The sequence below is a fragment of the Engraulis encrasicolus genome, chromosome 19 (genome assembly GCF_034702125.1).
Source record: "Engraulis encrasicolus isolate BLACKSEA-1 chromosome 19, IST_EnEncr_1.0, whole genome shotgun sequence".
Classification (NCBI taxonomy): domain Eukaryota; kingdom Metazoa; phylum Chordata; class Actinopteri; order Clupeiformes; family Engraulidae; genus Engraulis; species Engraulis encrasicolus.
In genome coordinates, this window is record NC_085875.1 from 32381126 (window position 1) to 32395896 (window position 14771).

Genomic DNA, 14771 nt, shown 5'->3' on the forward strand with positions numbered 1-14771 from the left:
AACTCACCCGGGCGGCCGCAGAGTAACAGTTCCCTCTTCCCATCAGGGCCTTCCTCATTTCTCACCATCAGCTTGCATGTGCTGTGTGACTGCTGTGACAAAATAACACATCGAAAATATATTAAGTAAAAAAAAACATGTTTATCAAGAGGGTACTTCTGAATTACACACAAGCTTTTAGCACAATTCAAAAAACCTCTACAAAAGTGACACACAATGAAACAACATAACACTATAGCACTAATGTAGTGTTTGGATTAAGTGGCAGATAATTGATGCTCGCTGGCACATGAGCACTGATCTCTCGCTCTCTCTCTCTCTCTCTCTCTCTCTCTCTGTCGTCCTTCCTCCCTCTCTCTTTAACTCCATCTCTGTCTGTCTGTCAGTATGTCTGTCTCTCGCTCTCTCTGTCCCTCCGGCCCTCCCTCTCCCACTCTCTCTCTCTCTCTCTCTCTCTCTCTCTCTCTCTCTCTCTCTCTCTCCCTCTCTCAATCCACCGCGCCTCCCCCACCCCACCTTTCCAGAGGGGGGCAGAGGCAGCATGCCATGCCATGGGACAGGTCCATGTGGTCCAAATGGCCACATCCCCTTTCACATCTCACATCCCCTTTTCCCATCAGATGACCGGGCCGGGCCCCTGCGGTGTCAGGGCTAGGTGGGTCACCCTAGGCCCCAGGCAAGAGGAACAGGCCAGGAGTCACGTCAAGTCAAGTCAAGTCAGCTTTTATTGTCACTTTCTTCATATGCACAAGACATACAAGGGAAATGAAATTACGTTTTCTCTCTATACCATTCCAGGACAGACATATACAAGACTGACATTTTACAGACTGACATAAAGTGCAAGACATGACAGATAACAGTGATGGACTGGTAACAATAAGTGGTCAATGATAAATAGAGTACAAATAAACCTTTAACATTTAACATTAACATCAACATTTAACATTGAACATGTAAACAGAAGATAAGATGAAAATAGAGTGTACGTGTGTGTGTGTGTGTGTGTGTGTGTGTGTGTGTGTGTGTGTGTGTGTGTGTGTGTGTGTGTGTGTGTGTGTGTGTGTGTGTGTGTGTATGTGTGTGTGTGTGTGTGTGTGTGTGTGTGTGTGTGTTCTTGTGGGGTAGTGCAGGTCCAAAAAAATCAAAGCTGTGCTGTATCGTCCAACATTGTCCATTGTAGTCCAGTGGTCAAGTAGCAGCATTTAGCAGCATAGTTGGAAGTCTCATAGTGCAAGCAAGAGAGCGGTAGACATACTGTATACTATAGGGGTGGGGAACCTTTTTCGTTCAAAGGGCCATTTTTATATCCTCCAAGTGCTGTAAAAGGCCTCCAAGGGCCGTACTATGAACACAAACCAGGACTTCCCCCTGGTTCCCCACCCCTGCAGTATAGGGTGTATAGGGCTGATGTGCACAAATTCTCACTCTTTCAGTAAAGATATGATTGAAATCCACACACTGGCATAGACATGAGTAGTCTATTGGCATGACGATTTGGACAAATTGTTTTTGCAATGAAAGTGCAGTGACATTTTTTCTGGTCCAGTACCTGCTCTGGTGTGGCATGCGAACATTCTCTCTGTTTTTCTCCTGCCATGTGGGCCGATGTGGGGAAGCAGAAAGAAGGAAGCATGATGTCACATGAGTAACAGAATGCCCCCCCCCAATTTGGTCACTTGTTTCCCAACGCCACCTGGGGCCCTTCCTTGTTTGATTTGTTGGGGGCCCCGGCACGCTGGCGGAAACTTTGTGTGATGAGGCCCCTCAGAAACATTCCTCAGCCTCCCCATTAACATCTCATGCCTAATTCAACAAGGGTGTGTGTATGTGTACATGCGTGTGTGTGTGTGTGTACGTGTGTACGTGTATACGTGCGTGTGTGTGTGTGCGCACGCGCGTGTGTGTATGTGTACATGCGTGTGTGTGTGTCAGAGACGATCTAAATGCATTAGAATACAGAATCTTTGTGTGTGTGTGAATTTATGTGCGTGTGTGGGTGTGTGCGTGTGTGTTTCCAGAGCACTGGAAGGGTGAGGGTGAGGTGAGCTAGTGTTCCCGTGTGCTGCTGGGAGGTCGGGACAGGCTGGGCCCCCTTTAGCCTGTGTGCTTCCTTCTGCCTCAGGGGCCTCCCTCTGTAACAGCTCCAAGTCTCCCTTTTTGGCGCGCCACCAAATCTGGCAACGCTAATGACATGGCTTGCGTATAAAGAGCATAGCATAACATGACACATATGACATCCCTGCCGATTTGCTAGGGCCGACGTTTTGTTTGGATACGGTACGGCGCAACATCGTCCCCTGGGTAAACCAGTGAAACAGTGTCCTATGTAAGCAAGTGCCTGGTGTTATCACAACACTTCATGTATAACATAAAAAACTAAATAACTACAATGTTTGCATTGCTGAAGCAAATTCTAATGTGAATATTTGTTCACAACTAAAACAACTAAAACTATATACACTACTACAATATCAGTGTCCAGACATTTAAAGTCAACATTCCTGTTGAAATTTTGAATTCTATGAATTCTGACTTGGTTGATTGTTCGCATTGTTCGATTGTTCGGAGTCACTATGATAGTGATCCCAGTTACGTGTAGAAATCTGTAAATCTTCCAGCACGTCCTTATTATATTGCCCTATTTTGTATATAATAATTGACAATGACCACATTTACATGATGTTTTTAATTCCGAATGAATAATTCCGAATGAAATAGCTCTGTCGAGTTTACATTGCAATTTCATTTCATTCCAAATTCGGAGGTGTTTACACTGCTTTCAAAGCAGACTTAGGTTTTATTTTGTTTACAGCTGTAACTCTTGAATTGAACAAGCTCTTTTTTATATTTAAAAAAAAAGCTTTGTGACAGCGGTAGTGCTTGATCATTTAATCTGCACAGCATCATACTATTTCGGACGCATTATGATAATCAACATTTGGCACACTGGCAACGGTGGCATTTAAATGGCCTAGAGCAGATTATATAATACAGTATACATACAGTATATCACGAAAGTGAATACACCCCTCACAGTTTTGCAGATTTTTGAGTATATATTTTTTATAGGAAAGCATTACAGAAATGTAACTTTGACACAATGATTAGTGACCTTTTAACAACATATTTAACCACTTAAATTTCTTGTTCACTCAGAAAATAACAAAATACAGCCATTAATGTTTGAACATGTACTCACAAAAGTGAGTACACCCCAGATTAAAATCCGGTAGAAAAGGGGCTATGTTGGCTCGAATCGTCTCGAAAAGAAACGAAATGAAAAGGGATGACAAGGGAGGTCATCAGTGTGCGTTTCAACCTTTCTTTGCATTGAACTTTTACATTTTGAGTCTGCATCTGGCTTAAATAGATTGGTGTGAGATTTGAATGCAATCCTATGGAGAATATCATGATCTGCTTCAGTAGTCACAGTGCATGTTGACATGTATGTTTCTTTTAGGTGTATTTCAGATTGGCAATGTTGACAGCATTCATGCATCCCCAAACCATGTCAGTCCCACTACCATGCTTGGCTTATGAGAGGAAACACCTTTTTTGTAAAACTCACTTGTTTACCACCACACATGCTTGACACCATCTAAAGCAAATTTGTTTATCTTGGTCTCTTCAGATCACACGACATGGTTCCAGTGATCCATATCCTTGGTCTGTTCATCTCTCTTGAGACCAAGATAAACAAATTTGCTTTAGATGGTGTCAAGCATGTGTGGTGGTAAACAAGTGAGTTTTACAAAAAAGGTGTATCCTCTCATAAGCCAAGCATGGTAGTGGGACTGACATGGTTTGGGGATGCATGAATGCTGTCAACATTGCCAATCTGAAATACACCTAAAAGAAACATACATGTCAACATGCACTGTGACTACTGAAGCAGATCATGATATTCTCCATAGGATTGCATTCAAATCTCACACCAATCTATTTAAGACAGATGCAGACTTAAAATGTATAAGTTCAATGCAAAGAAAGGTTGAAACGCACACTGATGACCTCCCTTGTCATCCCTTTTCATTTCGTTTCATTTCGAGACGATTCGAGCCAACATAGCCCCTTCTCTACCGGATTTTAATCTGGGGTGTACTCACTTTTGTGAGTACATGTTCAAACACTAATGGCTGTATTTTGTTATTTTCTGAGTGAACAAGAAATTTAAGCGGTTAAATATGTTGTTAAAAGGTCACTAATCATTGTGTCAAAGTTACATTTCTGTAATGCTTTCCTATGAAAAGATATACTCAAAAATCTGCAAAACTGTGAGGGGTGTATTCACTTTCGTGATATACTGTACATGCATTACCGTGGAGACCTTCTGGAGTGGTTTGTGCTTAGGAGGAGAAGCTCTGGCACAAATGGATTACCTGCCACACCACTCCCATACGGTTGCTGCGGGACTACACTACACTACACCGCTCGCCGCCCACCACAGAGCTGAGCCTCCAATACCCACCCTGAGGCTCGCGTCCATTAAAAACACAGATAAGAGAATTTAGCCACGTGGGGCACTAGCACTAGTAGCACTCACTCGCTAGCCTGGCGTAGCACGCATGATAATCCACAAACAAACACAATGGATATGACTCCGGCAACGGTCGGTCGGGGTCATCAAGGGACACGACAGGCACAACGCGGGGACTAGTAGCGGGGGTTACGTGACATGCCCTTTAGCGAAATGGCTTACTGCAACATATTGTGATTAAGTGGAGTGGAGTGGAGGGATCGTCCCATTGGCAAATGAGTATGTCAGTCACGGAAATGTATTATTTACCCTGACACTGGGCTCCTATAAGGGAATAGGTTTCTGTTTGGGACATACTGCAGCAGGACGAAGAGACAATGATCATCATATTTCATTTTGGCAAATAAGGTTGGGATAGAAATGGCTTGTGGGGGTAATTGGGTCCATTATGCTTGGGTTTTTAAAAAAGCCAGACATTTAAGGTCAGTACTTGGTTTGTCCTCTGGACATGCGGACACACACACACACACACACACACACACACACACACACACACACACACACACACACACACACACACACACACACACACACACACACACACACACACACACACACAACTCTCTGTTCTCCTAACACACCTGAAAGGGCCAATAACTCTGCACCTTGGCGCACAATGGCTCAGTGACAGGCGAAATCTGCCCTCCATCAGAATCTCATTCTCTTAGGGGGCTCCATTTATTTATTCGGCGCGCATCCCTTTTAATGCCACTTGCTTGGCAGCGAGCGCCGCATGAAACCTAGCACCTTAATTCCATTAGCTTGTTACTCCAATCAGTCGCAATAATCTGAGTTGTGTCGGAGCGCGGATGGATCCTCCGTTGTCCCTAAAACCACCCCAACCCCCTAGATCCCTCAGCCAACTCCACACACCCCCCTTCCTCACCGAAAAAACAACCCAGAGGTCACTCATTCATGGAGGGCACTTATTTTTTTCCCCACACTGCACATCAACATGATAATGCGGAGTGACACAATTGCTTGATAAGTGCTCCTGATATGGACCTTAAAGAGGATACCCTGCAGCTGTGGCGTATGCACGCAAATTTACACACACACACAAACACGCACGCACGACGCACACATGCACACACGCGCGCGTGCACACACACACACACACACGCACGCACGACACACACACACACACACGCGCGCGCGCACACACACACACACACACACCATGAAAAAATGAAAGCGTGCATGCAGCAGTGGTGGCCTCGGTCAACCATGTCTTTAGGCATGCAATGTACAGTGCTGTATGTCTAAAAGAGGCACTTGTGCTTTTTGCTTGTCAGCCATGTATTTTTTGTGCATAAATCCCAAGAGGGGTGGGGACACACACAGCACTAGAGATAGGACTCAAGAGAAATCAGTGCTGTGGTGGAATGTTGATCCGAGCTACAAGCACAGAGGCACACAAACACAAGACACACACACACACACACACACACACACACACACACACACACACACACACACACACACACACACACACACACACACACACACACACACACACACACAGAATCGCACTCAAGCACACAATAACACGGATCACTGCTGCCTGCCTGGCCCCTCGAAGACTTAATACATAACTCGGGCCAGGCTTAGTTAGGCAATTGTTCCTTCTAGAAAAAAACAGACCCCCTTCTTCGAAGGCATGAAACCCCCCCACCACCTTTCAGAAAGGTCCAAGGGCTTCTGTTAGGTGAGAGCTGCGGTGAAGTGGTCTTCTCGGGGGGGACTGTGAGTCCACCCGAGTGAGATCGAGAACCCAGAGTAGAGGCAGAGAAAGGCATGAGAAAGTATTTGCACCTCTTTGTCTGATCCCGTGAGAGAGACTTAGAGGAGTGGAGAAGGATAAGACTGAAAGAGGGGATTAAGGCCTCCGAGACCTTTGTTGTTTTGCGATTGCTTGAAAAAAAAAAAAAGCGCCCCCTCCTCCCCTCGCCAGCAAGCAGCGCAAAGGGTCTCTTGCTCTCTCTCTCTTGCTTTATCTCTCTCTCTCTCTCTCTCTCTCTGTTGCTCTCTTTCTCTCTCTCTTAAGTGACAGGGATGCCACCTCGTCTATTAAAAAAAGTGCCCCCCCTCACCAGCAAGCAGCGCAAAGGATCTCTCTCTCTCTCTTGCTTTCTCTCTCTCTCTCTCTCTCTCTCTCTCTCTCTCTCTCTCTCTCGCTTTCTCTCTCTTCAGTGACAGGGATGCCACCTCGTCTACACGTCACAGGGGCCATTCAATTCAATAGCTTCACCACCAACTAGCTCGCTCCTTCTTATACTCCCCAAACAGAGATGGTGACAAGCAAGGCATTTGAAAACACATACAGACAATGTCAGCGATTGAGGTCTAACGGTGGGAACTGATAATGCAATTGAGAAAATAGTTGTTTTTTTTAAAGGAAGCGTTTTTGAACTTCTTCCAGCATGCCTGACTAAAGCAGGGGGTCTGTTGAAAAAGGTCCAATAAATGATGTCACTACTTCACTGAGATCTTGAAGTGTGGGAAATACTGTAGGATACACAATGTTTCAGAGTGGCCCATGTTGTTTCTTTATATGTATACATGAAAAACTAGAGTTGTGTCTCTAGAGCAGTTCAGAATATACACGTAGATCAAATCAGGGCTCATCAAAATAGGTATCATTTGTGAGAAAAAAATAATGTGGCTTTTCTTCCATGCCCATGCAATGTTTTTTGCTTTCTCACACTGTACATGTGAACGTGATTTTGAATGGTAAAAGAAAACATGTCGCGTGGAGGAATGCTTCAGTTGTGCAACACTCTGAATAAAAGCAACACAATACTAAAGTAAAGGAATGCAAATCTAGCATGGGGGAATATGGAAGATCTTCAAAAATAAATGCCCACCTCTGAAAAATAATTCGCACCATGGCCCTGTGTGGGAGCTCAGAGACTTACAACAAGTCAATCTCATTTACTGTTCTAAGTATGTGTAAATAAACATTTTGGAAGAAAAGTTTGACAGTTTTCAACTTCTTCTTTTGATTTGCTGTTCTTTTTGCAGAATAGCAAAACACACACACACACACACACACACACACACACACACACACACACACACACACACACACACACACACACACACACACACACACACACACACACACACTACTGAAATTACTAATGCCATCTTATGATATCGTCATGTTGAAATGTACACAATGATGTTTTCTCTGCTTTAACCCTTAAAAGCAGTGTGAATGGAATGTTCGGGCAGTGAAAGTTCTATAGAATTCCGGGCGCCATACAATGCAATTTGGAATTTTAGAACACCTTCTTTTTATAGAATGTTCAAAAACGCACACTCTTATTTAACAACCATATGCAGAATGCATGAGAAGTAAGTCCTAACTGCAGCTGCACACCACACCATGTTCTCAAATCCATGCTCTTGTTGATGTGAGATGAGTCGTACATTGACTCTCTCTTCCCTGTGAGCTATATAAAGAGATAGTGATTGAGTAAGAACGAAGCTGTGTGTGTGTGTGTGTGTGTGTGTGTGTGTGTGTGTGTGTGTGTGTGTGTGTGTGTGTGTGTGTGTGTGTGCGTGTGTGTGTGAGAGAGAGAACAAAACTCCATGGGGAAGTGAAGATGACTACTGTCCCCCCAGCAGTGCAAAAAGGCAACTGGCCAAGGTGGCTGAAGTGAAAAGCAGACCAGACTCAGGGAAGTATAAACGGTGGTTACCGGAAAAAACAGACATCGCCTCGCAAGCCAGGGCCAGTATGTGACAGTTTCAGATCTCGCATATACTCTCAATTCCCTAGTGTCACTTCAGTTGAGACTGACAAGTGATCCTTTCAAGATAACAGCATCTTCCCCTCCCTTTTTCTGGACATTTTCCACACTGGTCCACACACGCATGCTTTCTCGCACGCACGCACACACACACACACACCGTCTCGCTTCCAAGTTGGCCACATCTCCTGCTACATCCACATGGGAGACCCTTGTGTGTGTTTGTGTGTGTGTGTGTGTGTGTGTGTGTGTGTGTGTGTGTGTGTGTGTGTGTGTGTGTGTGTGTGTGTGTGTGTGTGTGTGTGTGTGTGTGTGTGTCCTGTTTCTGGGTGGTCAGATGCAGGGCCGGCCCTTGTCGATTTTTTGCCCGAGGCGAGTATTCAATTCAGCGCCCCCTACGTGCTAAAAGTTTGCAGTTTGTTGCAATTTAACTTCTTAAACAGTGCAGGGGGTGGCAAATGAGGATTTTTTAAATTTATCTTTATGTTCATTTAGTTTCATTGTGTTCATTGTGATGATGTATTATATTATGAAGAATAGATTAGATTAGATTAGATTCGTTGGATTTTTTTAAAATCCCTGATTCGCTGGTGCGACGCCCCCTACTGGAGTGGCGCCCTTAGCATTTGCCTATACTGCCTATGCCAAGGACCGGCCCTGGTCAGATGAGAGGTGTCTCTGAGTGTTGTATGGCCAGTGGCAGAATTCCTCCATGAATATGCCATGTTACTGATCCAAGAAACTCCATGTGTGAGACACAAAACATGTGTAGGCCTTCTGCCACTAATATATGATATGATTATTAAATTAATATAATATTAAAGACTCATATAAAGGAATTTCATGAACTAAGAACCTTGTAGAGAACAACAAACATTCTACAGAGATCAACAGAGTAATTTTATAAAATGTGTTGAGCAGCAGCAGAAGAAAACAAAATCTCCCTCTCCTGTCATGGAGAACAACAGCAGCTATGCTCATGCCTTGCATTAATAAACTACAGATGACAACCAAACTGAAGACCTTTGTCCCCATGGTTAGGAGGAGTGCCTTCTACTTTATTTCATAACAGCATTTTACAGCTGGGTTCGCTGTCTGTCCCGATGCCAGCGCCATCGCTTCCTTTCCAGGATGGATAGGAGACTATTAAGCCGTTCCCGAGTGGAGACATTTGTTGAAATTTAGGGGCTCTCGAGTTTCAGCAGTTCTTTTTGGAAGGTTGAACAATAGATAAACGTAAAAAGCCACGCCCCTGGGGTCGGTGCTGCTGCTACAAGAGTAGCGGGCCACTGTTTTATGTGTGTACTGCAGCACGCGACAGGCGCGTGGGAACCTCCTAAACTGCGACAGGGTACAAAGCCTTGAGCATAGAAGAAGAGTCCGCCTGTGCTTCCTTTCGCTCCGAGCCATATGCTTTCTGGACGGACGGGATAAGTTGTACTGTGAAATCGGGGATGTTGTTTAGTCTATTTATGTAGGATGTGTGTACAACATTATTTTCTCTCTCTCTTTTTAGAAAGTAGCCAAATGTTTTTCTCTGAATTTTCAGACAACGAGTCGTTCTGCCTGTACCATTAGGCTATATGCGAATCAAGTGTGGCTAAATCTTTCATTCGCATGATGACGGATTGCAGATGTGTTTTATAGGGGTATCGCACTAACCGATTGGATGTTGAATCTTTCGCCAACTTGGTGATTCAGGTCTATTTCGGCAGATGGTGCTTACCTCAACCAACATCCGACACTCAAACGAAATGACTGCGCGTGCATAGAAGTGCAGTGTAGCTACTTTCCATATAGGCTAACTTAGGTTCGTATGTGTTTTTTTTTAAAGTCTGGAAACAGAGACCATCCCTTGTGTTCGTGGACAAGAGATGCATTGTGGCCGTGCACCGTGGCACTGCATAGTGCGACTAATCTGAAGCAAATAGGCGGTGGTGTTCGCAAGGGTTAACCCCAAAACTTGGTTTTGCGATACTGTGCGCGGATTGTGCGCCGAGTGCAGCTGCAGTGAGCGAGGCTGTATCAACAGCCAGGCGGTGCAGACATTCTGACGCCGACCCGTGGAGCGCAGCCTACATCAACTCTGGCAACCTTGAATTGTTTACCTTTCTCCCGCGGTGTACATAGTAAAGACACGTTAGATTAGCGCCATTTAATGTCAGTGCGTAAAGTTTGTCAACAACAAAATAGGAAAGTTGTATGAACTTTGCAAAAAAAAGTTACTGCGCGCGTAACGACTCTTTTACGCACGGGTTTTGATGTCCTGTCATAGTTGATTTAAGTTGTGTTTGCAACATGTAAAAAAACAGAGCAGGACAGATGTTGGATAAAGGATAAGCAAGACGGCGCAGCTTTGCAGGCGGGAGCAACAATGTAGTCTACAGCTCTGACACGGTCCTCCTCGGGCACTTTGACTATCATAAGACACACGTCATTGTTTTGTAGCCTATACACAAGGCCCTGCTGTACAGGGTGTCACAATTCCAAGTGAAATGTAACTTAAGAAATGCAAATGGATGCAGGTGTGTGGGCCCGGAGCAAAAAGAGGACCGAGGTGAGGTGACGAACCCGACTCTGATCTCGCTACGGCTCGCTCCCACTGATCAGCTGAGAACTTGTGCTCTCACTGCCGGCCCCCGTCTCCATAGCAGCCGCCTGCTCGGCGCCGTGAGGACTGACTGGAGGGCTGCTGTGAATGGGGTGACGTCACGGCGCTGGCGCCAGAGAGTCTGCGAGAGTATGAGCTCGCGGCCGTGCACAGTGCTGCAGCTTGCTCGGTGCCAATTCATCACCTGTCAAGGATCAGTTCAGGGTGTCATGCGAAATGTACACAGCTGTGAGAACAAAAAGAGTGGAAAACACAAAATGAGGGGGGAAACATGGATAGTCGGACCAGATGTGGACAAGGACTGCAAAAATCCCGTGGCATCCCGTGGCATTAGACATGTATTACGGCCATAAAACAGAAGCAGCCCGTCTTTGTCTGACAAATTGCATGATCTGGTTCCCAGATAATGCAATAGACTGCAAAACACACACAACATGCTTACAAATGAACAATAATATTTAAAGGCCAACAGTCGTTTTTAAGGGTCTCATAATAGCCATATAGTCAGCCATTCCACTTCCCCCAGCCGCACGGGTCTGACAGCAGATACATGCCAGCAATCCTATGCGGCATTATTCTCCTGTTAACACACGTGAGAAAAAAAATAATAATTATAAGAGTGTGGTGTGGCAAGTGATTAAAGCCTAATCCATCCTATTCCTGAAGTGCATCTCGATTCTCTTGAATTGGGTTGCTTTAGGATGTGTGTAAGATCAACATTTAGCCTAAATGTTTTTTAATCATTCTATTTGAAACATGTGCTGTTTATATTTCATTTCCAGGCAAAGAAAATGCATCTGAAAGTTCCATACCCGTCCGCTATAACTTTGCAGAAAGGCACGATTCTCGGATTCATTTGGAGTGCATCGGTAGCCCATAGGAATGTCAAACACTTAGTGAAATGGTGCCCCCCCCCCCAAATAAAAATTGCATAGGTAACAAGTTTTTCTTGTCAATGATTGAACCAGTTCCACTTTGCTCTCATCCCGAAGTAACAGCGGATCTGTTGAAAGTCATCCAAATGCACCCTGTGTCAAAACTACAAGAGTTCCAACTAATCGACTCAGCTGCGCTTATTCAATGTACAAAATCAAGTTGCAACCCTCTCGCACATGTCCACGGTCATGATTAAAAACAACTTAAAAAGCCCCAGCCTGCAGATGACCTGGGATGCAGCTGAAAGATGTTTGACACTCAGTGCGCTTGCAGCGCTTCATCCAATGCGTTACACCTGAGCATCGAGCGCGCACTTGAGGATGCTTGTCCACAGTAATGAAGCCTACGTTATTATCCAAATCACAAAATAAATTACGCTCCATGATAAGCAACTTTCTTCCAGTTTCCTCATTTTTTTCCTTCACATACACATACCTCTCATAAACACATTAACAAGACACATTAACAAGACACATTTTGTTTTTAAAGAATCACAAATGGATACACAGGAGAATGAGTTTGTTTAATCAGTTGGTGGAGGCTGTAGCTCATTTTCGGACACCGGTGCGCACGATCCTGTGATAATCTCCTTTTGCGAATCATTAATTCTTTTCATCAGAAACAGGTATAATGCTCAATTTGTGAAATTACCCACGGAAGCTTTCAGCACCACCTCACACACGCCTTTTCACTGGTTAAGAACGCGGAAGGTTAGGGAGGGACTTGCGCCTTCTGACGACGGGCCTATGGCGCGCCACGGAGAGTGTTGATGGACGTGGGCACTTGCACCAATCACCAGACACAGAACCGCTGCGTAACAAACCGACATCGGTGGGTATATAAACAGCAATGACAGCTTGATAATCCAGTGCGTTTGCTTCGACAACCATCGGCTGGAGAAGTAGGACGACTACAATAGAACGACTATTCTTGACATAATCTACGACCGAGTCGTGCGCGTGTCAACATGAAAGCAATAAGCCCAGTGAGATCTTTCCGGAAAAACAGCGCGAATTTGACAGAGCACAGTCTTGGAATCTCCCGAAGCAAGACGCCCGTGGACGATCCTCTGAGCCTGCTGTACAACATGAACGACTGTTATTCAAAACTGAAGGAGCTCGTGCCCAGCATCCCCCAGAACAAGAACGTTAGCAAGATGGAAATCCTGCAGCATGTCATCGATTACATTTTGGATCTGCAGATCGCTCTCGACTCCAATTCTGTATTAACAACCACCAGCCTGCATCACCCGCGGCCAGGGCAGGCGACATCCAGAACACCCTTGACAACTCTCAACACCGACATAAGCATCTTATCATTACAGGTATGGAATCTATTTGGGACATATTATTAAGCGGTCGATGCGCACCGCGCGAATGTGTAATAACGCCAGACAGGCTGCTCCTTTTATTATTCACTTAAAACAAAACCCCGCTTGTCTGCGCAATGACGGCATATGTTAGAAGAGGGCTGGAGTGTTTGTGCAAGCTACTGTTAATTAAATGGCCATTGTTCATCGTGATATTGAACGTGTGCTGAATGCTACAGACTGTTCTTGACGTTTTGATAATAGCCTTAATAATAATTCATGTGTTTATCTCTACAGTCTCCGGAGTTCCCATCAGACCTGCTCACAGAAGAACAGAAGACACTCTACCGTTAAATGGTAAATACAAATAATTGTTCTGTCTTGCAAGAGCCTATCTTGTTTGTTTAACTAATTAAATGTGACTGCGTGTGGGTCTCCTGCACGTCGTGGGCCACAGTGATGAGATTGTAGATGGGTTTTTAAAGTTGGAATGCATTGTGGTGGATATAACTCATTCCAGGTGCATTTACTGTTTTGGATAATGTGTTGTAGGCAGCTCTATTTGCCTAGGCCTTTACAAAAAGAATTTGCGTAATCAAAATATAACTGAGTGATGCCCTTCAAAATGACACATTTATGCTAAGATACTATCACGAACCATGTACTGTTTAAGTAATCATAATCCTCGACACAATGCTTGATGGGGCCCTTATTTTCGCATTCATGGGTGTTGGGGATCTTGATGATTCAATATGTATTCAAGCGCCAGGGCAGGTATAGCCTGATGGTAAGGGCCGCATCTTGGCCTTGTCTCCGATCGTAGCCCGCCTAGACTGTAGTAAGTTGTGAGACTGTGTCCATCTGGACTCCATGGTTTTCTCAGTATTGGAGTGTTTGGTTAAATGTTCAAACTGCGGCTTCCTCCCTGGCGCCAGCCTGTCCGGATCTCTGCCCTGTTTGCATTTTCTCAACGCGCCTCTCTTTCTCAATCTTTTGCAGGTGTTTGGTTAGAACGGGGAAAAAACACCACCACCACCACCACCACACAGGACCTAGGACTGGACTTTTTTTCCCTTCCAATTTTTTGTTCTTGGTCTGGATTTAATCTTTAATTGATTCAAAAGACTTTTGCATAAAAGGACAATCTTATGTGATCGTGTTTATCATTTTGGACACTTATTATTTATCGTTAGACTCGTTAGGTCCTTTCTTCAAATGGAAGAAGCACTATATTCCCCGACACTGGGAGGAAAATGAAAGAAGAAGAAAAAGAATGTCATATTGGATTCCATTTTCCTTTTTTGTGAAGTCTTCACTTTTTCTGCGAAGGTGGAGCGTGAATAGGGGACAACACGGTTCGTCGCTGTAAAAAGTTTAGTAGGCTATGTTTTTTTTGTCAGATCATTGTAATTTTGGCACATTGGAGGACGGGATGGTGTACATGAATGAACGAGTGAAACGTTGTAAACTCTCACGGAGTTTTTATCTTGTATAGTTGTGGAAATTGCAAATTTCCGCAAAGGTGTAAAGCTGTACTTAATTATGCTGAAACTTTTTATAAAAGTAATATTGTAAATTGTACCTTTTTATACAAAATAAATCAAATGCTTTATTTGA

At 44.4% G+C, this 14771-nt stretch overlaps 1 protein-coding gene across 1 annotated transcript; it reads left to right on the forward strand.

Moving 5' to 3' along the window:
• Positions 1 to 12671: 12671 nt before the first annotated feature.
• id2a (inhibitor of DNA binding 2a) lies at positions 12672 to 14771 on the forward strand. Its single transcript, XM_063184132.1, has 3 exons — positions 12672 to 13169; positions 13452 to 13511; positions 14154 to 14771. The coding sequence occupies exons 1-2, from the start codon at positions 12813 to 12815 to the stop codon at positions 13506 to 13508; spliced, it is 414 nt and encodes a 137-aa protein (XP_063040202.1). The 5' UTR covers positions 12672 to 12812; the 3' UTR covers positions 13509 to 13511; positions 14154 to 14771.